General features: G+C 38.4%; 1 protein-coding gene across 2 annotated transcripts in view; it reads left to right on the top strand.

Moving 5' to 3' along the window:
- Positions 1-21,842, top strand: part of LOC106651818 (protein vein) — a 189,406-nt gene that overhangs the window by 92,297 nt on the left and 75,267 nt on the right. For both annotated transcript variants that reach the window (XM_023460076.1, XM_023460075.1), the window contains exon 3: positions 13,021-13,163. In XM_023460076.1, coding sequence (XP_023315844.1) covers positions 13,021-13,163 — 143 coding nt within the window. The remainder of the gene's footprint in view (positions 1-13,020; positions 13,164-21,842) is intronic.

The raw sequence follows: 21,842 nt of genomic DNA, 5'->3' as shown, positions 1-21,842 counted from the left end.
GCAAAGCTCGAACCGGCCGATAGATCTTGTGTCAAGCATTCGGTGTTAACCTTATATGAGCATCTGCAGCGCGGAGATACGAAAAACCCGAAAAGGTGAAGAGCTGCTTCGGTGATCTACTAATGCGCGATTATTGTATTCTCAGCCACGTCTTTGCGGACGATTCGCTTAGGCGATAGTGCAGGACTTCTGCCACGCCGTTATATATCCCGCGGACGGATAAAAAGCTTACCCGTGGCCGATCTAACGGGCGATAAGCTTTGTCTACGCAAAAACGATAAGAGCGGGACAAAAGATAAGGAGGGAGAAATCATAAAGCCAATCAGGTACCACAGCCACCGAATAACACTGTTCCGAAAACTCTTCTTTTTTTCTCCGCATTGCAGGAATTTTTTCGGTATTTTTTTTTCGTTCAATCGATAATACCCCGAGTTATGCATCGCAGCAGATTTAGTGCGAAGTTCGATTGGTTTCTGTGCGTAGCAGCGGCATTGTTGGATAGAGTGGGAGGGCGGAGGATAATTTTATTTGTATTTTTGTTGTTGAACGGTTCGCGTGATTTTATTCAAGCTCTCTACGTGCGTCCTCGCGTTTTTGGAGTATAGTCTTTTCATGTGTGAAATTCACGCCTGGGTGTAACGAACATAGATGCCTACACAAATGGAATATTTGTTATTTTTTCTCCTTTTTTATAAAATTGTTTGGAAGGTTCTCTAGAGCCGAGTGATATTTATACGACTTACAGAGTAATATGCATCTTTTTACTTATTCAATTGAGTAATTATATTATATTAAAAACTTACTTCTGCTTTTGCTGCTATAAGTTTTACGAGAAATTCATAAAGCTTTTCACATCCTGTACTGTAATATCCTTTGAAATAGGTACGTAAAATTTTGAAAGGACATTTTTTACTTTGATGTCTTAGAGATTTCGGCCAAATAATACACTCTATTCTTGACGAACTCAAAATAAATATGTCATGCAGTAACTTGATCATAAGAAATTTTTTAAAACTTTGAAATATAATTCAACCTTCATGATCGTGAGTAAAAAGTTCTGAAAATGATGTAAATCCTGTACACATAACTGCACATCTGTGGACAACTTTTATTTTAAGAAATAATTAATAAATATGAACGTTAATCGAACTCCAGTGAAGGAAAACAAGAAGTTCATCTTTTAATTTTATATCACTTCTATGAAAAGACTAGAGATTCTAGTTTAGACAATTGCAATTTCCTGTAAATAAAAAGTATAGTGAACATTTCTCTCTTTTACACTCGAATTTGGAAAAAAGAAAGGTAAAATTGAAACAATAAAGGCGAGAAATGGAATGCCACTAGCTTTGCACAATAACCTCTGGTATTAACTAAACACTATAGGTGTCTTATCGTGAACTTTTGAAAGATTAGAGCAATCAAAAAGTCTTTGTAGTAGACTAGCTACAATGTCCACAACAAGTATTAGCGTCAGTTTTCTGGCTGACAGCCAAATCAGAATAGATTCCTTTTTATCTTTTCACACCGCCTGTATGAAAGAAGAAAAGACCCCGCAAAGACTCTTGACGCTCGTTGCAGCTCCTGCTGCTACAGCTGCATCTCCGTCCAACTGCGTCAACGACGACGACGAGGACGGCAGTGATGATGGTCTTTATTTTCTGAATGCACCCCGTTCAACATTTGGAATCGATCCAAACTTCCTCTTTTCATTCGGCATTGCGCGTTCATTTTTGTGCAGTAAACACGACGGAATCGATTAGAGTGGATGCGCGCTTACACGGAACACACGCATGGAGGTGAAACGCGAAATATGCACTGCTTAATTTTATATCAGTATAACAAGTTACTGCCGCGTTGTGTGCACGTGAAATACATGTTAAATTCGAAGGCTGGATATTTACATACTGATGGAAGAAGAGATACTGCAATGAGTCTATAAGGAAATGGACTTTAGCAAAAATTGAATTAAAAATATCGGCCCACTTTTTGATGTGGTGTTTTCATGCAGATTAACGCACGTTTCTGTAAATATCGCGATCAGCAGTAGCGACGCAGCCGAGTATATATATATTAAGTAGCGCTTTTCCATTCATGTTACGGCCGGTGCACATTTACGAGACGAAGTTAAATTCAATCAATTTGCATTAAGTAGTATTAAAGTCACTTGCAATAGCTGCATGCAAAATATAAGTTTGTCGTGTGCCAACAAATTATTAACATTAGTGAATATGGTAAAAAATGATATGAAATTCTGTACATATTTCAATAATAATTTATAGTTCAATAATTTGTGTTTTATTTTCTCGTGAGTTTTAAAAAACGTATTGAGTATAACCATCGTAAAAGTAGCTAGGTGAACAGAAACACGCGATTTTATTGAAACAACTCTAGTTTAAAGAGGTGCCGCAAGTCAACGAAAGCTCTCCTCAACAATGTTGTACTAAAAAACTAATGTATTTTTTTAGACTGAGTATAAAGGTTTTATATTAAAAAGCATCTCAATGGTTGATTCTTGAATTTTTAAATCAAAATTTATTCAGAAATGACGCACAAGTTTGTATTTTTCAAACGCCGAAGTGTTATCTTAACCTTATGGAAATGTTTGAAATAGGAAAATGGATTTTTAGTCAAGTTGAAGAATAGCATTGTACGCTTATGCGCACTCGACAGTTATGGAATAAGCTAGATATACGAGTGAGAAACATATTTTTATATAGGCTATAATTTACCTTCATTTTCCAAGTGCGTCGTCGAGGACATAAATTTCACGATTTTAATAAATTCCGCGGGGTACCAGTTTTCAAAAAGTATACTATAAAAAAATAGTCGCCAAGTCGAGCGCATCTTGCAGTGTCTTTTACTTGTTATACTACACGACAGGGCCGTAGCATTGTCGCGACGAAATCGTATAATTCGTGGTTGCCAGTTTACAAGTTAAACTGTACTGGTACTATAATAAAATGTAGCTTCGCGTGCATGCCGTTTTATACTTGAAAATAGTAATTTAACATAGGGAGAGAGAGCAAAAGTTCAGTGTGGAAAGGGTGGGTAACAGTCGCATGGCCTGGAAGTACAAAGTAAGCACACTTAGGACTGAGTACGCGTACATTATGTAAGACTGTTTAATGGAAATCTGAATGTTATCGTAATAATAAATACAAGCGTTTACTGCACATTAAAATTGGAATCATTCGAATGTTCGCATTATTACTTGATTTTGCAAAGGTAACAACAGTTCAAGAATGCAACAACAAGACTCGAAAGTAATAATCATCGTTGCGAGAAAATTTTGTAAGAGGATATGCGGAACATCAGTTATATCAACAACTCTCAGACGCGCAACGATACTGTATCGCTTGGAACTTGTGCATATTAACAGTTCGACCGGTATTAGGTTACAGTTTAAAGGAAAAAATGTCCGATTGCGTCACTTAAAGCTATTCTTCGTAAACTTGCCCGTTCAATAAATGATTCATCTTGAAATACCGAGTTGTGCTTAACGTACGCGGCAACTCGCTGTATGCAAAGGACCAAAGAGCTAAAACAGCTTTTGCAATTGGGAGCTATTGCTCTTGAGTAAGTCATCATCGCGAGCGTAAATCCATTCCTAATTTGCCTACTAGCCTCCAAGGTAGAGGCGTATACACGCGTATGGACTGCGCAAATAATTACGCACGCAGCACGAAATTAACCTCGAGCATGTAATTCATCGACTAGATGTGTGTATTCGCGTACTACTATGATTACGTATACTGAATTGCGTCTGTATGAACTTGTATCGCTGCATCCGTGAAATCGAAAACTTCTAATGAGGTCAAAAACAATTGAGTCATTGTTCTAAACGCGTCACCTAGAGTCTTTTTTCAAACAGCTTTGAACTTTTCACGGCCTGAGTATCATTGAAATTATTACAGATTTCAATCTAAGTTTTAGCTTTAATGGAATTTAATAAGCTAGTTTTACGGATAATCCGGGTTTATTTTTGTAACTCAAAGATTATACGGAAAAATAAGGAAATGTTTGGGAAATAAAATTTCTTTTATTAAGAAGGATAAGAAGGAAACATTACTTTACTTACCTTACAGATGAGCTCATTTGTGTCCGTATGGTAACTTACGAGAGTCGCATCTTCCAGACATCTATTGTGCGCATGTTTTTTCGACTTTCTACCCTTTGTCCGACTCCTTTTATCAACATAATTTTGCTAGTTTCGAGTAAATGACTTACTCTCAATGATCTTCCTCTTCTTGGCAAGCTAATTGGTGAATTTATTTCTACCTAGAATAAATTAAGGAATTACTTTTTAATGCTCAAATCCAAGAACTTATAATTTGAGAGATGTTTCGAATTGCAGAATTCGTGAATCTTCTACCCGTTATAATTCGATTTTGTTATCCGTAAAAAACGTTTCCAGATTTATAGCATTTTTACATACTACAATTTCATAGGATAACTACGAAATAAGGTCTAGTTATTTAAATTACAACATGCCAGCCGCAATGAAATTGAATAATAAATTCATATTTGCAATTGAGGTATCAGTAAAATAAATATAGAAATAATCTATTCAAGTAGCTTGAAATAATGAAACAAAGTGTAATTGATGTTGATGAGTCACCCAATTTTTAGCAAGGTTCTTCATTAATATTATCGAAATATAGTAATTGAAACTTGACGAGTGTCGACTTTTAAAAATAAAAAAATGTCCAATGCTTTTTTTTTCAATAGTCCGTTAGTGCGCTTCTAATAATAATCATTCTATATCGTAACCAAGCTTTCATTGATTACGAAAAAAACATACAAAGTTACTCGAGTAGGTATCCAATTTCATCCTCGTGAAGTTACATAAAACAACCAAGAGATGATAAAGAAAAAGGCACAAGAGAAATCCAAGCAGGGAAACTCTAGTGCAACTTGCTGCGCAGAATGCAATGGGGAGTACTGACATGTATATATAGATATACTCTTATTCTTCAATGTTTCCACCTGGTCGATTTCGTATCTTCGAAAGTGTAGGTGAATAGCGAGAGGGAAAGAGCGAGAACTTCATTGTCTCTTAAAAAACTCTGTATCTTGAAGCAAGGTATAGAGCCACTGTACCCTTCATTCTCGTGACTCTTGATGCATATATATACAGAAGGAGAGCAAGGAGTGCATTTAAAGAGAGAATAAGATGATCGAGAGGGCCCGCTAAGCTCGTTGCTGTACAATCTCACGACATCGAATCTCTCTACTCTTCAGAGGGGCTTGGATTCTGGTGAAAAATCCACAGTGTTTGAACAAGCTTTCTATGGACAGTAAAGGCTACAACATACACAAGATACTCGACACGCCAATAAAATATTCCAGAAATCACATAGAACATAATACGATGTTCAAATAAAAGCCTAAAACAGAATCGTAATTCAATGTCGGGTAACACGGAAAAATTTATTCTCAACTATATATTTAATTTGAAGGCATGACTTTACGATATCAGGCAATAAATTTATACACGAATAAAGCTTTCATAATAGGTAAATCATCACGAAACAGTACAGTAGTTTACCTTTACAATGAACTGGCGCCTAGTACAACGCGTACATTCACACACAGCTATACGTACACCTAAGTTTCTCGTCGAAATTCCCTGGTCGCTTAATTTAGCAGTGTATACGGTACATAAATATGTACATACATTGTATGCAGTATGCGCGGATGTATAGAGACAGATCGATGGAGATACACTCGCCTGTTTCCAGTTCGTTAGTCGATTCGAAGCTTGCGCGCGGAATATTTGCTGACGAGCGGAGGAGGTGTGCGCCACGCGATGATGGCTTCTAACTCGCGCGGAGATTAAGAGTTTATTTACGCAATTCGCCTGTACGTCCCTACATATAGACGTGTTCGATGATTTCTCGGAGCTTTAGAACCGCACACATCGTGATGTTGCAATTTCTCCGTCAATTTCCAAGGTAGAATAGCACCTATAGTATACAGCAGCGCAAGCTGACGCCCGCCCGAATTGATGCGAGCCGCGCCGCGCCGCACAGCGGGGGAGAAAGCGAGCGGCCGCCGCGTTGCCGCACGCGCGGGCTCAGATGCCCAAAGCCATTTTCAAGTTTCAAAACCGCACAAAGATTAACACGAGAGCACCAGCACGAATACCAATTCGTACTGGCGTTTGAGGCTCTCATTACGCTTGCTCATTTTCAGCCGCAGGAGCTTTAATTGTTTTTCACCGATTTTCGCTTATGTTTGATGTACAATTGCATACATTTTACAAACGCCACTTTTCTCTTTTCTTTACTCTATTGACGTCTATAATAACGATGAAACATCAAAACAAAAATCGCTTGTCGTGCAAACTCGAAAGCCCTTCAAATTGAAAATCCTCCGGCGAAAAATCTTATCACGTCGTGCGTGTGAACGCTAGAACGCTAAGCTATCAATTTTTTTATCAATACGAAAGAAAGTATAAATCTTATAGCGAGAGCGAGCGTGTATAGGTAAGGGGACGATATGCTCGCTGACTTGGGTGAACGATGATTACTACCGCAAGCAAATGCGTATCGGCTTATGTATCTATATCTAGTCTTATGCTGGGATTTTTTCATCCCATAGAAGATTTTACTCTTTTGCACTTTTTCGACGGAAAATCGATCAATTTCCGAAAAAAAATACATTCGCAATTGTCGTTATTCGCGGTATGGAAAGGATTGAATGAATAACAATACCTCGATAATTCAATGCGTGCAAGTAGCGTAAATTTATCTTTCTTTCCAAAGAAATATGGTATTTTGAAAGGTACCCTATTTGAATTACTTTTTTTAACCCCAGAAAGTTGTGTATTTAATAAAAAAAGTCAAATTAATCAAATAGATCGATCGAAAAAGTTCTTAACTTTCAATCATTTCATTTCAAATTTCTTCTATTTTTTTTTTTTTACTTATACTTATACTCATACTTATTTCTTTCTCTTAAAATAATTATGACCCTAAAAGTGAAGCCAATCTATTCGGCCTCTGATTGGTCGACTGACTTTTGACTCGAGTCGAAACATAATTAAGTGACATCTACGGTCAAAATAGCAACTTTTTCGAAATTGACTGAAAAATGTACGCGTGCGTGAAAGATACTAGTATTTTTATTTATTTTTTTTTTTTATATTTTTACTTATAAAAAAGAGAACGGCCGAAAAGTGAAGCCGCGTAAAACAACCTCTGATTGGTTGACACTGACGACGACGCCCGAAGCGAGCCGACTCGATACGAGCGCCTGCGCTGCTAACTGTCAACCAGCGTTGGTCTGAGGCAAACTCTACGCTCGCACTCTATGGCGAAAAGTACTGGTGGCGCCGGACGTCAGAGTTCCGAAACTCACGTCTAGCGATCCCCGTTCATAATGCGCGAAAGTAATTTTAAAATTTCTTGATATAATTGTGTTGTAATTTTTATAATATAATTATATCAAGAAATTTTAAAATTACTTTCGCGCATTATGAACGGGGATCGCTAGACGTGAGTTTCGGAACTCTGACGTCCGGCGCCACCAGTACTTTTCGCCATAGAGTGCGAGCGTAGAGTTTGCCTCAAACCAACGCTTCTGTCAACAGACAGTTAGTACTTAAGTAACCCCAACTCAAAACACGAATGAAAAAATTAACACGCGCGAAGCGCATTCGAAAGTTACTAATTCGGAACTATTTCTGAATCTTAAACTAACCTCAAAACGCGAATGAAAAAATTGACACGCGCGGAGCGCGTTTCAAACGTCCAGTTTTATAAAAAACCGTGTCAACTTTTAAAGAAGTCAAGTTTTTTTTAATTAAAAACGGATGACTAAAACTTTTCAATAATCCGTTTACAATTGATTGTAGAATTCAAATGAACGTAATAGAATTTGCATATTCATTTCAAATAACACTGATGCTAAGCGGATATTATGAATTCTGTCATTGTTGATAGTATAAAATCAAATCAAGTCTAAAACAAATCGGAAGCAATGATTATTATGGAAACTACACAAGTGCAGCAAAGCCAAGCAATCATACACTAATATAAATTTACAAGCTAGAAAAACAAGCGCAGCTTGCCCCGTTTCAACTGTTGAGTTAAGCCGGCTCTGAAACTTTGAACTTTACTCTCCGCGTCTGAATATCAAAAGCTAAAATTAGCTGGGTCCACTTTGGGAAGACGGTCGACACTAGTAAATAGCATGGTGCTCTGGCTCATTTACTACTCGTGTGTGGTGTGCGGCACGCAAGAGAATCATCTTCGGACCGAGTACACGCGCGCGCGGTGAGATGCGCACGTGCGACTAATTGCTCAGTAATTCTTCGATGCCATTTATGTACATTCGAGCACGCCATTGGCCGAGTGTACGAGAAAGTCGTGCCGCTCTAACGAGATTAATTCACTGTCATACGAGTAGAATGTCAAATTACGTTGCGTATTGCATATTCGCAGACACGTGTGATTGAAAGGCAACGTCGCTAGACGGTATATCGTTGCTTCCGAATGGCTTTGATAGCTTTTGAGGACAGAGTATGGCTGTTAATAATCCTTTGTCATTAGTCGCTAAATTACTAGTCATTTCTTCATTAATATTTTATATTTCGAAATAGTGGCAAAGCATCGAAACGAGAAGTAAGTTGCTCTATATTTACAATGACTGAAACAGCAACAAAACAAAATTACCAACATTGGCTTACATCATTCGTTTAACCGGAAGAACCCCATTACCCACTCTCAGAGTGCAGTGAAACGCGAGATAAATAAAAATGGTCTATATCTGTACATGGGCAAATTCAAAAAATATGTTCGTAGACAAGGCAGTATGGCTCTCGTTTAATTAATTTTTCAGTGTCCCCAGTTTATCTTATGAAGAAAAAAAGCACAGAGCTACAATACATCAATTTTGTAATTCAAAAATTATAGCATATTTTAGACGAAAATTGAAAGTTCATTCCAGAAAAAGTCCGATTGGTACTTTTCATTGTTTATAATATTTTGATGTGAAATACTTATTACAGAAAATAGTTTTGAAACTGAAACAAAATCGTAAAATGTTTTATTCTGTTAATGTAAATATGTACTTCATAATTTTTTTCTCTATAAGTATCTACTTAGTAAAAAAATTTTTAAGGCAAAAACTTCAATGAATTCATCTCAGAATCCATGGGCATGAACGATTTTTTTTTTAGAAATACATTTAGAATAATCCAAAGCAGCCGTGTTTTTTGGATTTACCCATATCTATGTGTAAGCTACGATTACTAGAAGGAAAAAAATACGCTGCTCGAAGGCGCTTCCATTGGAAGACGGATCGCTTGTAGCTGAGCAAAGAGAATGAAAGAGAGAGAAACAGCTAAACTTACTGGTCCGAAATGTCATTAGACATCCATTTTCTGTACTTTTCTATATATGTGCTAACAGAAAACGCTACAAGCTTCGGCCTGCTTCGCTCGAAGTACCAAAGCTTGTTTCTTGTTGCAGCACAAGATGACACATTGCCAATGTTCGTAGCGAATCATTTGTTTCTCGCCCGCAATGTAGACCTTTGTACACGTGATACCACTAGCTATATTTACAATAGCTTGCAAGAAACTGTACCGAAGCCGATAAAAACGAAACGTAAACGTTATTGATGATTTTTCTGAGAACAATTTTTTTGCCCAATTCCAACTTGACCAGCTACACAAAAGAAGTCGTTTCAAGTATTTTCCGTGTCAGTAGCGTAATCGAAGTTACGAGTTCTCCGAACTGGGGAACACATTTCGAGCATAGGAATAAATGCACGATTGACCAGTGCGAATTTCGTACTTGAACAATCATCGAACATTTCAATGCGCTGCTATTCGAATGCACAGTATTCTCTCGGTGGAGTAGATTAAACTTCAAACGTCCGTCCACAATCCCTCTGCTCGGCCGCGATTATTATACTCTATGAATTGTACAGAATGCTGCAAAAAGAATGCCCAAACCTCAATGTCAGCTGTATGTAAAGCCACATTGGTCCAGATCGAGTCGTACCACACGCGAGTGCTAATGCGCAAGCGATTGCGCGCACGTGTGTATGTATGTATAAATGCATAGGAAAAACTGAAGAGATCAAAAGTGCGAGTTTTGCCCTGTGTGAGTCCGTTTATGACACTCGTGATCGAATATGCACTTAATACAATTAGCGTCGGTATGAGTTTTGCACGTGCGTATCCTCCTAGTAGTTTACCTATAGCTACACAATACATCAATGAGGCATTAAGCACGGGGTAAGAAAAAAAACTTCTCTTATACGCTCGACGCGCATATGTCGTGCCAAGCATCGAATCTCGTTCCGACAATTAAATCTTTGTTAATGAACTTCTCAAATGTTGAGTGCGAATGAAATTTAATTAGGGCTTGGTGTGGAAATACTTACGAGGCTCGCTCGCGCACCAACCAGTCGTGAATAATGGAAACGCGTTGAAATTCGAATATTTGATGATTTACCTTTTCTTCAAAATAATATATTCACGTAATAATTGAATACACACGCCGGCGCTAAATCATTGCACCGTTTGACAAAGAGAGTGAAATTTCGAGCTCCGCAGCTGAGTTAATTTCGTCGCGCACGCTTGCGACACTCTTCAATTAAATGTCATTAAATTTAATTATCTACATCACGTTTGATTGAATGTAAATTCGATTAAGATTCACGTAAGCATGTGTTGATGATAATTTTTTCTCTCACGAAATGATGGAATATATTTGTATAATCAGCAAAGCAAGCGTATTTGAATGTTTGCATACTTGCGCAATCTTTTCAATGAAAACTTTATGGCGAGGAGACAGAACCTCTGAGCTTGAGTGTATTAGGAAAAGGGAACAAGCTGGGCCACATGGCTTGACTCCAAAGCCATTTGAAAACGCAGTGGAGTGAATCGCGGCGATATCTCTCTGCGGTTCAACTCTATATTGGTATATACTTATATACTCATCAATGTATGTATGTATTCTCTATAATGAAATCTTACGTAACAGTCCGGAAACACGATTTGAGTGCCAAATAAATGTTATTGCAAATGGGTTATAAAGATGTTCACGAAAATTTTCTTATAAATCTTAGTTACTAAAATGTGCAGTCATTCGTTTTCTTTTATCACCATTTTGTTACCCAGCAAAAGTATATTTTCATTTTTTTACATCAATAAAGATAACTTTGTATAGAGAAAGGTGCAAAAAAAATTATTTCGAGTCAATTTTGTTTCCTACACCCCTGGAAAAATTAGCGGAAATATATGCACTAGAATCGAAGAAAGTTAGTTTTCCCGAGTCGTGTGAATGCGGTGATCAAGATTGCTAACGGTACAAACTTTCTGTTATTCGAGTAAATTATAAAAGTATAACTACTAAAGTAAAGTAAAAAGGTAGTAATTTATGTCAAAAGAACTTGATATATTAAAACTTTTTCTGATCGATTAAGAAGGTGTTAAATTAAAACAAATTTTCATTTTAGGATATGAAAATGACCACGAGTTTGATGTATTCAGAAAAATACTTTGATTAATTGATTCCAGTCGATGATCGACTGGACTTTACATTCCTCACAAGCTGTAATTTGATATTATTGTCTCGACCGACATACCTTCGCTTGGGTTTAAGCTTTCGTACTTTTGCTCTTTTCAATTATGTTAGCACTTCGTTAATTAACGAATCGCCAAACGATCATTTGGCCTAGAAAACATTGTTTATCGCCCAATTAAAAAAGCACCCCACACGCGTGCTAACTAGTCAATATAATGCCTGCACACTATTGTTTACTCGTGCTGAGCCGTTTCAATGGAGTTAAGACTTAATTATCTGTACCTCGTTATCATTAATTCTCGAATCTTCCCTGCTCTTTTTTGTTGCCCATTGTGCCGACAGATCCTCGTATGTTCCCCTCTCTTATTCTCTTTGCTGCGAGTATCAAACAGGAGTAAGAAGATGATTCAAAACTTTTGGCTGCTACGATCACAACAAAAAGACATTTTCAATCCTGTTTCTCCTACGCTTCTTTTTTACTTTAAAGTGGGACAGGCAAAAGCAAAGTGCAGAGGCGCATTAAAAGACAAAAAAAACGGCAGAATGAGGGAGGAAAGAGAGAGAAAGAGAAAGAGTTTAACGAGTAAAAAAGGGAGCGAAGAAAGTGTGAGGCAGCTTTAGCGCAAAAAAGGGCGTCTAGCAAGTATAAAAGTAAAATTGTCGAAGAAACTTAACGTCGCACTCTTAATCCTATAGCTTCGTCTTCTACCTTGAAGCCTGTAAAAATCAGAGCAGCACCAGTAGCAGCGGCTCTTGAAGGTAATTATTCGCTAGACTCTGCCAGCGCCTGCGCCGCATTCGAGCTTAATAGAGGGCTGCATGATTAAAGACTGCGCCTCCTTTAGTTACACTCTCTTTCTTCGTCTAGTAAAATAGCTAATGCAGGAAAAAAATAGACCCTGCGATCGTTTATGAATTTTACTACGATCTTACTCACATTTCTTGCGCTTACCAGAACGTGAAAATTCAAAAACAAATAACCATACGTATATGAATAAAATTAAATGCTAGTTAAAATCTTAAATTCAAATGGGGAAGGGGAGGAGTATGGACGAGCAAAAGTGAGGAATAGCGTTACTTACGCTTATCAAGTTGCACATGTAGCAGATAATCACAGGGAAAATATAATGAGCTGAATAAATTGAATTTATATTATTTTAGTAAGTTTTAGCTGCAAATTACCAGCCAGTAGTCCTCGGTCTTGAGCGAAATTCGAGGAATGCTTTTTCTACAATATTCCATTCAGTTTAAGCTGGATTGCTTTTTTTAATAAAAAAAAAACTTTTTTTATGAAAATACAACTTGTGGTATTTTTTGCGCTTCTTATTTTAGAAAAAATCTTGAATGAATAATTTTTCCGGAATTTGTAAATCCATTACCTTATTAGATAATTGTTATTTGAATCTTAATAGTACAATATTGTGATTATGATGATTTGCAAAACGATAAATAATCTATTAAATTTTTTATTCTACAGACGAAGATCAAAAGTGGTGATATCGTCGGCACGATCGGAAGACAGTGGGAGATACGAGTGCGTAGCGGAAAGCACTTCCGGTCATAGGGCTTCACTGGCAGCCCAGCTTCTAGTCGTTCAAGATATGAGAAATCCACCAACCAGTGAGTATATGACACAGGATATCTTCATTTTTCCCTTCCTTCAAACTTTGACTAAGGTGAAAATGTACGAAACAAAAAGTGTACAACACGAATTCGCAAATTGCGTTCAATCTTTTATACTTAAAACTTGCTAAGCAATCAACGCCAACTGCAAACTCATACTCGTAAATCTTCTTTTGAATGTTCTACTCGGTAGAGTTTCCTCAAAGTTTATCTAACCATGGGAATAGCTCAAGCTGTATGCGTATCCATGTCCAAACTCAAATTCACATGGCACTTGACTCCATTCGATTGTTGTGGTCTTTTTAATATTTATGAGGAAAATTAAATAAAAAACCATGTCAAAAGTTGTCAACTTGATCAATGGTTTATTCAGATTGCAAAAAAAAATAAATAAATAGCAAACAAATATCCGACCATTGGCATTATATCTAGAAGTACAAAATTATTTGGCATTTTTTTTCGTGACATATTTTCGAGTGTATGCATTCGTGTGCTCAAAAGATTGGACAAAATAAAACAAGCCAATATCATCCAGGTAATACAGTTCATTTCCTTACATTTTCCTTCATATGTTAATTTTTATTCTTTTTTTAGTCACTCGATTTGTTCCTCCTGCTTTTTTCATATTATCCTCGAGCTTTTCTTTTTAACATACTCTTTTTACTTTCATATTTTATTTATCGCACGTTCCTCTCTTTTTTTCTGAAAACTCAAGAATTTTATGCTATACAGTAAAACTATTTGGATTCTTGCAAGTTTCGTTTTTTATACCTTTCTTCTTTATGCGAATAAAAGAAACTTATACAATAAGAATGAAAAAAGTGGTTTAAATGAGTATACAATATGTTACATCAAGCTGCCGGTTGCTCCTGGCTTGTAGCACAGCAGCAAACGTATACTCTGTATTTTTATTTCGCTCGAGCGCAGTAAGTTCTATATTTAAAAGTGAGCTACTTAAGCTCAGCAGAAATTACACCTTGAAAACATCATAAACTAGAGTACATAATAAAACATCAAGCCTAGCATCCTCATAAATCTTATTCATTTGAGCGTATAAATGCGTGACGTTTTTAATAATAAAATTCATTTTCATGAGCAAGATGTGCGCGTGGAAAAAAGGTTATTCGACTGTAGGGGGAATTCCTTCTTTTTTTAACAACCTTACTATAAAAATGCAAACGTAACTTGGTTGTTATCGAATTCGCATATGCTGTTATTTTTTGAAAATAAAATATGTAGCATAAAATAAATTCTAGATGACAATTGAATCGATCGCACGGATAAAATATTGGTGGCATGATTCACCTAGTATATCCCGATAATCAGCTGACTAATTTGATCAGTGGATAAGTACATTGCACGGGAAAAGCAGTCAATGACAGGCCAGAAAGTAGACGACAATTTCACACACTAGAGTGCACGAATCAGCGTTTCAATAAAGCAAATTAAGTCTTCTGAAAAAGTTTGAAGGAAATAATGGAACTCTGCGAGGTCGTAATTTCTGCTGGCTTGACACGCCGACTACCTTCATAGCGCCGTAGATGGAGTAAAGCTACTTGCGTCCATGCATATACACTCATACACACACACACACACACATAAATCTCATTTGAGTGACCAGCTATTGGGTTGGTAGTAGTTGCGGCAGGCGGTAATAAAAGTAGTGGTAGTAGCGCAGTAGACAAAGGCCGACAATTAGAAATCCGATGACAGCCAACGTGGCACACGGTAGTAGTAGTGGCATGGCTCGCTTACTCTTCTCCAGCCCTCACACCCTGCGAGAGGGCGTATATATGTGTGTGTCTCTTTCTCCCGTTTCATAATGATGCGTCAGCGCACAATCCCTCTTGCGTATAGGACCCTTCGTCCAGTGTATTACTCGAGTTATATACGTGAGAAAGAACCTCGATGACACTTATCCTTACGGAGCGAGACTTTTCTTTTTTTTTGTCTGACGAGTTGATTTTCTCGCGGTGAAAATACACTATTTTTTGCTGATAATTCATTTTCTGTCAAACGATACTTGATATTGCTGCGCACGTACCGAAAAATGTGATTTCTTCTTATTTTTCAAACTTTAAGTGATATAGGTCAATATACAGCCGCACTAAATAAATAGCTACATCAAGAGAAAAAAAGAAGGAAGTGAAACTCGGTCGGATTAATCTTGATTCCATTGTAGTACTATGTAGTAGCTGAATGGAGTAAAAAATCTCGACTCAATGCAGTTAAAATTAGCATTTTAATAAAGTACCTTACACACTGTAGGGGCTAGAGGCCAGTATATGCGAGGCAGCAGCGGCACATATACCGTATTAAAATAATTCAGCTCGCGCGCACAGCCGCACATATAGTACCCCTGGTGCGCTCGACAAATATAAATATATGTGTATGCGAGAAAGTGTTAGTATATGTGCGGTTGTGAGTGTATAAGAAAAGCTGTTCTACTCTCTTGAAGCGATTCTAGTCTAGGTTTAAAAAAATGTCACTATCGCCGCCACCGTCGTCGGTGCGGGCTGCTGTCGTTGCTGCTCATTAAAATTTGCATAAATAAAAATCCCAGAGCGCTTTAGCCTTTGCTTCATTTGTCTGTTTAAGGGTACAGGGGTATTAGTTGGTGTGCCCGTGTAGGTGTGTGTGTGTGTGTGTGTGTGTGTGTGTGTGTGTGTGTGTGTGTGTGTGTGTGTGTGTGTGTGTGTGTGTGTGTGTGTGTGTGTGTGTGTGTGTGTGTGTGTGTGTGTGTGTGTGTGTGTGTGTGTGTGTGTGTGTGTGTGTGTGTGTGTGTGTGTGTGTGTGTGTGTGTGTGTGTGTGTGTGTGTGTGTGTGTGTGTGTGTGTGTGTGTGTGTGTGTGTGTGTGTGTGTGTGTGTGTGTGTGTGTGTGTGTGTGTGTGTGTGTGTGTGTGTGTGTGTGTGTGTGTGTGTGTGTGTGTGTGTGTGTGTGTGTGTGTGTGTGTGTGTGTGTGTGTGTGTGTGTGTGTGTGTGTGTGTGTGTGTGTGTGTGTGTGTGTGTGTGTGTGTGTGTGTGTGTGTGTGTGTGTGTGTGTGTGTGTGTGTGTGTGTGTGTGTGTGTGTGTGTGTGTGTGTGTGTGTGTGTGTGTGTGTGTGTGTGTGTGTGTGTGTGTGTGTGTGTGTGTGTGTGTGTGTGTGTGTGTGTGTGTTTGTGTACGTACGTACGTGTGTCTGCATGGGAGTGCAAGTACATATACAGTAAGAGAAATATCTCTCTGGGGCTTTTGTCGACATTCCGAACATAAAGCGAAAAAAAGTCAGCCATGCTGCTGCGCTTCACGTATGTAAGTCCCCCTCTCTCTCTCTCACACACACACACTCACACACAAGTGTATGTATATATATGGACCTTCTGTTCGTGCTCTCTTGTACGAGTCTCAAGTAATAACAGCGTGCTCGTCACCGCCGTCGTCGTCGTCGCTCCGTCGCTGGTTCGTGCCCAAGTTACACTGTGCGCGAGCAAGAGAAAAAAATACTCCAGCGGTCACGCACCTGTGTATTACTGAAAGAAAGAATAAGAGAGAAAAAGAGAGAAGGCAAAAAAACTTCTCTTGGTAAAAGAAAGCAGGTGGGCGCGAGAGTAAAGAGTAGTAGTACAACAGCCGGGAAGTGTAGGCTCTATATACACACACCGGTGGACTTCGAACTTGCAGCTTTTTCCAACAGTGCATATACCGTGCTGCTACCGCTTTATTTTAGTGGCAAACTATATATATATATATATATATATATATATGTATATAACTTGCTCTTTTTCTTGTGAGACTACTATATGCGACCCGAACTTGATAATAAAAGCTTTGATTTATTTTGCTCATATAATTTATTCATCGTGTGTAATTCAATGCATATGCGCACAAACAAAAGTTAAATAACACGCATGATTTTCACAGAGACTCCGAGCAAAAGTTTTCTTATATATATATATATATATATATATATATGCCACGATTCGCTTTCACATTATTCCACTACGTACGAAAATTCGCACCTATCCTGAGAACTAGTAGGTGTGCTTGAGAACTAGCTTTCGCCAGATCCATTCGATAGAGCATATGACTAAATCAACTCTCTAAACTGTGAGCAGCTTTGTACACATAATATACTTTTATATATACCATTGCCGCTCAACTGTCTACAAAACACAAAACTTAATTAAAATTAAATTTGATGAAGCTTACTGTAGCAGCTTACGGGGCTGCTACGGCGTTCACCCCTCGGTTTTGACACTCGTAAATGATTTAGCGCGATATTTTAATGAACTTCCGACGGGCAATTCATCGAAGGCTTGTGTTTTTTACCCTCTCGTTCCTCGATCGAGCTTTTGTGCATAAAGTGATAGGTAAAGTTATGGGTCATAATTAAAATTCTGAAATAAGGACATTTCGTAAACATGATACTTTATTAATGTATATTTGTTATTCATAGACAGGTAATTATAACCAAATACACTTCCCTCCTGAAATTTATCGTATTAAAGGTAATTTTTTTTGTTCTTTTTTTCGAAAAATGCATCATCGGCATTTTAATCGAGTTCAAATAATATAGTGCATAAATCAAACTTAAATACAGAGGAAATGCGCGTAATGCGCTACTTATCATACGTGAAATCATTTGCTACAGTACGCCAGAGCAGCAGCAGCCGCCCAATCTCATCCCAGACGCAGATTTACTGTTGCAAGGACAATCATCAATCTCGAGAGCTAGGTCGCGATATTATTATACTGTAGTCCTACCGCACGCACAACAACGTATAGCATGCGCGTATTCATAATGCCCTGGCCATCGAATTAACATCATACCGCGCTGGCTGTTTGGCGGTACACATACATGCCCAGCGATGAGTATGAGGCGGTGTAACATAGAGCAAGCGGGAAAGGGTAAAGGGGATATTTCCTTGAGATGTATATCTGTATACCGGCCTTTATAGCGGTGTAGCATAGGTATTATGTAGTAATATAGCTGCATGGCGAGAATGATGCATCGCCGGTAAGCGGAGCCTAGGATATAGACGCGTACGCAAGCAAACCACTCAGAGAAAAAGGATATTTACGTGTTCGATTGCGCTTGAATCAGAAGTTTCAAGCTATACAACTGTGTGAAAAAGCACGAGTACACAGTGAGTTGATGGAAAATCAACAACATGAGGATTGCAACATGTTTTTCGCATGATTCTTCCAAAGATGAAAGGCCGACAATTGCAATATACGTATTTTCACCAATATATCATAAGCTCTATAAGCTCGCAATGAATTATGCAATCAACGTGTATGAGTATCTGTTTGAGGATATAAATGGGTGTGTTTTTTTCCTACTCCACCCCATTCGGACACTCACCGTTAACCGCCGCTAGGTATTGCTTCGGTGAGGTCGGGGTTCGTTGAGGATTTCTGCTACTTCGATGTTAGTCGTTTCCATACATCCCCCATCCAACACATAGTGATATGCGACGATTGGGGGTTCAGGGCTTCAGGCGCCATAAAGTGTGCTGGAGGAGCCTAGGCTCCCGCATTCAGCACCGTCTTGTCAGTGTGGTTCTCGCTTCTGACTTCATCACTTCAACTTATGGTTATCCTTTTCGCTTCCAGCTCGCACAGTGATCGGGGTTTTTTATCGCTTCGGAGGCTGATGACATAGCCCGGGTCTTCTTTTTGATTGGCACCCGCTCCACCTCGGGCACGGGCTCGACCATATCAGGCGAAAAAACGCGGCTCGAAAATTCGCCCAGAGGGGATCGAACCTACGCCCTACGGCACACCTTGTATCAGCAGGCAAGACTATACTCACTAAGCCAAGGAGGCCGATGAGGCCGGTGTGTGTGTGTGTATGTGTGTGCAAACTACTTGCAAAGCTTATGTGTAATGCAGGAGAGAAGCTTTCAACAGCACAGAATGTGTGCAAGCAAAGGAGAAAAAGCACTCCATGCAATATTCAGTGCCTGAACGCGGAGAGAGGATATCCCGTGTGCAGTAATAGCTTGTTTATTAGCCATCGGTGCATCAGGGAGTTTCTGTATGCATGTCTCACCTTGAAATTTTTGGGGCACGCAAGAGAGAGAGAGAGAGAGAGAGAGAGAGAGAGAGAGAGAGAAGAAGATAGCTTACTACAACCGCTGCCTAATACTGCTACAGCTGCTTTTGCTTAAACATTGCAAAGCTTTCGAGATACACACACATGGGTTCGCTATATCAAGTTTGTAACGATTAAAAGTAGAAAGCTGGAAGGAAAGGGAGAGAGTGTAAACGTGTTTGCGCGTTTGCCTGGAACTCGCTGCAGCGCAGCAATATTCATGTCTTTTTCAATTTGCAATTAAGCTCGAGGGAGAAGAAGCGTTGCGCCAGTGTGCTTTTTTCAAAAATTTTAATTAAACTTCCAGAGCATCCTTAGCTCCCGAAACAATAAAAGATGGCGCGCGTGGCCAAAGGAAATGAAGGAAAATTCAACACGTGTATAATACAAACGAAAAAGGCAAGTTTAGTGTAGCTAATCGGAAAAAGCTTATTCAACTTTTGTATACACGTATACTCGCATATACACTAGGGTGGTTCGCTTTTGCAAAAATGTTCGAAATCGCGCATACGTCATGGAGATTCTCAAAGTTCAAGTCTTTACAAAAAGAAAGCCGGGTTCAGAACCTAAAAAAAGTGTCGGGAACCGGTGTCGATCGATTTTTGAAGTTTAAAAACGTGGTCCAAAATAGGAGCAAAATCGGTCAACCATTCAATTTATTTCAAACTGCGTTTCGAGAGTAAAAATAATATCGACAATACATTTTCTTACGTATTTTTGTCTGTAGAATCGAATGCCGTAGTCAGTTTTGCTCTGCGACTTCATTTTCATCGATAAAAATGTACTTTTTTGAATTTTTTTTCGCTTAAATATCCAAAAATCGACTTTGCAACGTTTAAAAATAATGGATAATTTCTTAATCTTCAAAAAAACAAACTGGAACAAATTTAAAAGGATGCTTACGCACAACGCAAACTTTCCATTCCCAGCAGACAAAAATTTATCAAACGCGGAGATTGACTCGGGTCTGCACGTTCTTCAAGCCCACATAACAGAGGCTCTCGAAAAATGTACCCCTAGGTTTAAACCATTCAATATCCTCAATACAATAGTTAATGCAGAAATTAAAAAACTCTATAATGCAAAACATAAGCTTCAGACAAAAATACATCGCCTAATCAATAGAAGAGACCGAAACCTGACAGCCCAAATAAACCATCACAAAGCCCAAGTAAAAATAGTCAAGAAAAAAATCGAAGAAGCATTTAACAAAGCCTCAAAAAATAACTGGGATAACCAAATCAAAAAAATCAATTATAAAGAATCGGCAAGCTTTTTTCCGTCATTGAACAGATTCTTTAGAAACAACATCAAAAATAATAACCAGCAAATTAAGGAAATAGTAATAAAACCACATGAACATGAACTCACCCAAGGCCTAGTCGATCCCAGCACGCTCAACCGACACAGTGATACCTCCATTACGGACCAAACCGTAATAACAGAAGTGATAAGCAGATTCTTTGGCGGTATTAACAGGGCGGACCCCAACTCCAACACACTGCTCGAAAAGGATATTCTTAAAGGAGACTCGGAGCTGACGAACACCTTCACAACGCTAGATACCTTTGTCACATTCAACGAAAACTTAACGGCTCTAGACCCGAACCTCAGCCATCAAGACATTACATTTGCCAGTTATAACCGCATCAATAAAATAATCAAACAAATGAAAGGCAAAACATCTACAGGCTGGGACAACATCCCAAACATTGCACTAAAGAACTTACCCCCGAACTACATCGCAAAGTATACCATCCTGCTCAATAATGCCTTGAACAACAGTTACTTCCCAAGTGCATGGAAAAAAGCAAAACTGATAATCCTTAAAAAGAAAAGAAACCAACCTACGCATCTGGACAACCTGCGCCCCATCAGTCTGCTACCAGCGATAAGCAAAGTATTCGAGAAAATAATTAAGCTATCCCTCCTCAGCAAATATAGCAACGACAGCATAATCCCCGTCCAACAATTTGGTTTCAAGAGTAAGCACTCGACAGTGCATGCTCTACACAAACTAGTTGCGGACCTGCATTGGCACCTGAACGACAACAATATGATAGGCGCATGTTTGATAGACCTAAGAAAGGCCTTTGACTCGGTCTGGCACGAAGGTTTGATTNAGACATAACTACTTCGCAAAATAAGAGAAGAGCTCAGAAGAAGACCAGCCATCCCGATATGTTAACGAAGCAGTTTTTGCACACGTTGTGCTTTTTATCTGCACTGTAGCAACTTCAAGCCACCTCCCTGAGGCAATCGAAAAAAGAAAAACCTTATCAAGATCCGAACACAGCGAAGTAATCTGGTATTACATTCTGTGTAGATAAAAATAATATGTTAGTGTATTTTTGTATGTGTTTTTTAAACACAATGTACCTATAGTTGATTTTGCTTTAATAAAAAACCATTTGCAATAAAAAAAATAAACAGAAAAAATCGTAGAAAATTTTTGACACTACCAAAATTTAGGATTTTTCATGACGAATCCAACGGTATAAATTAGTATATACATTAAAATTATTTTCATTCAAAAAAATGCAAATTTTCGATTTTTTTTGGCTGAATTTGACGAAAAATCTCGAAAACGAGATGTT

The sequence above is a fragment of the Trichogramma pretiosum genome, unplaced genomic scaffold (genome assembly GCF_000599845.2).
Source record: "Trichogramma pretiosum strain Unisexual culture from Peru unplaced genomic scaffold, Tpre_2.0 scaffold42, whole genome shotgun sequence".
NCBI lineage: Eukaryota > Metazoa > Arthropoda > Insecta > Hymenoptera > Trichogrammatidae > Trichogramma > Trichogramma pretiosum.
The sequence above is the reverse complement of the archived record's forward strand: the minus strand, read 5'-3'. Positions and strand labels throughout refer to the sequence as shown.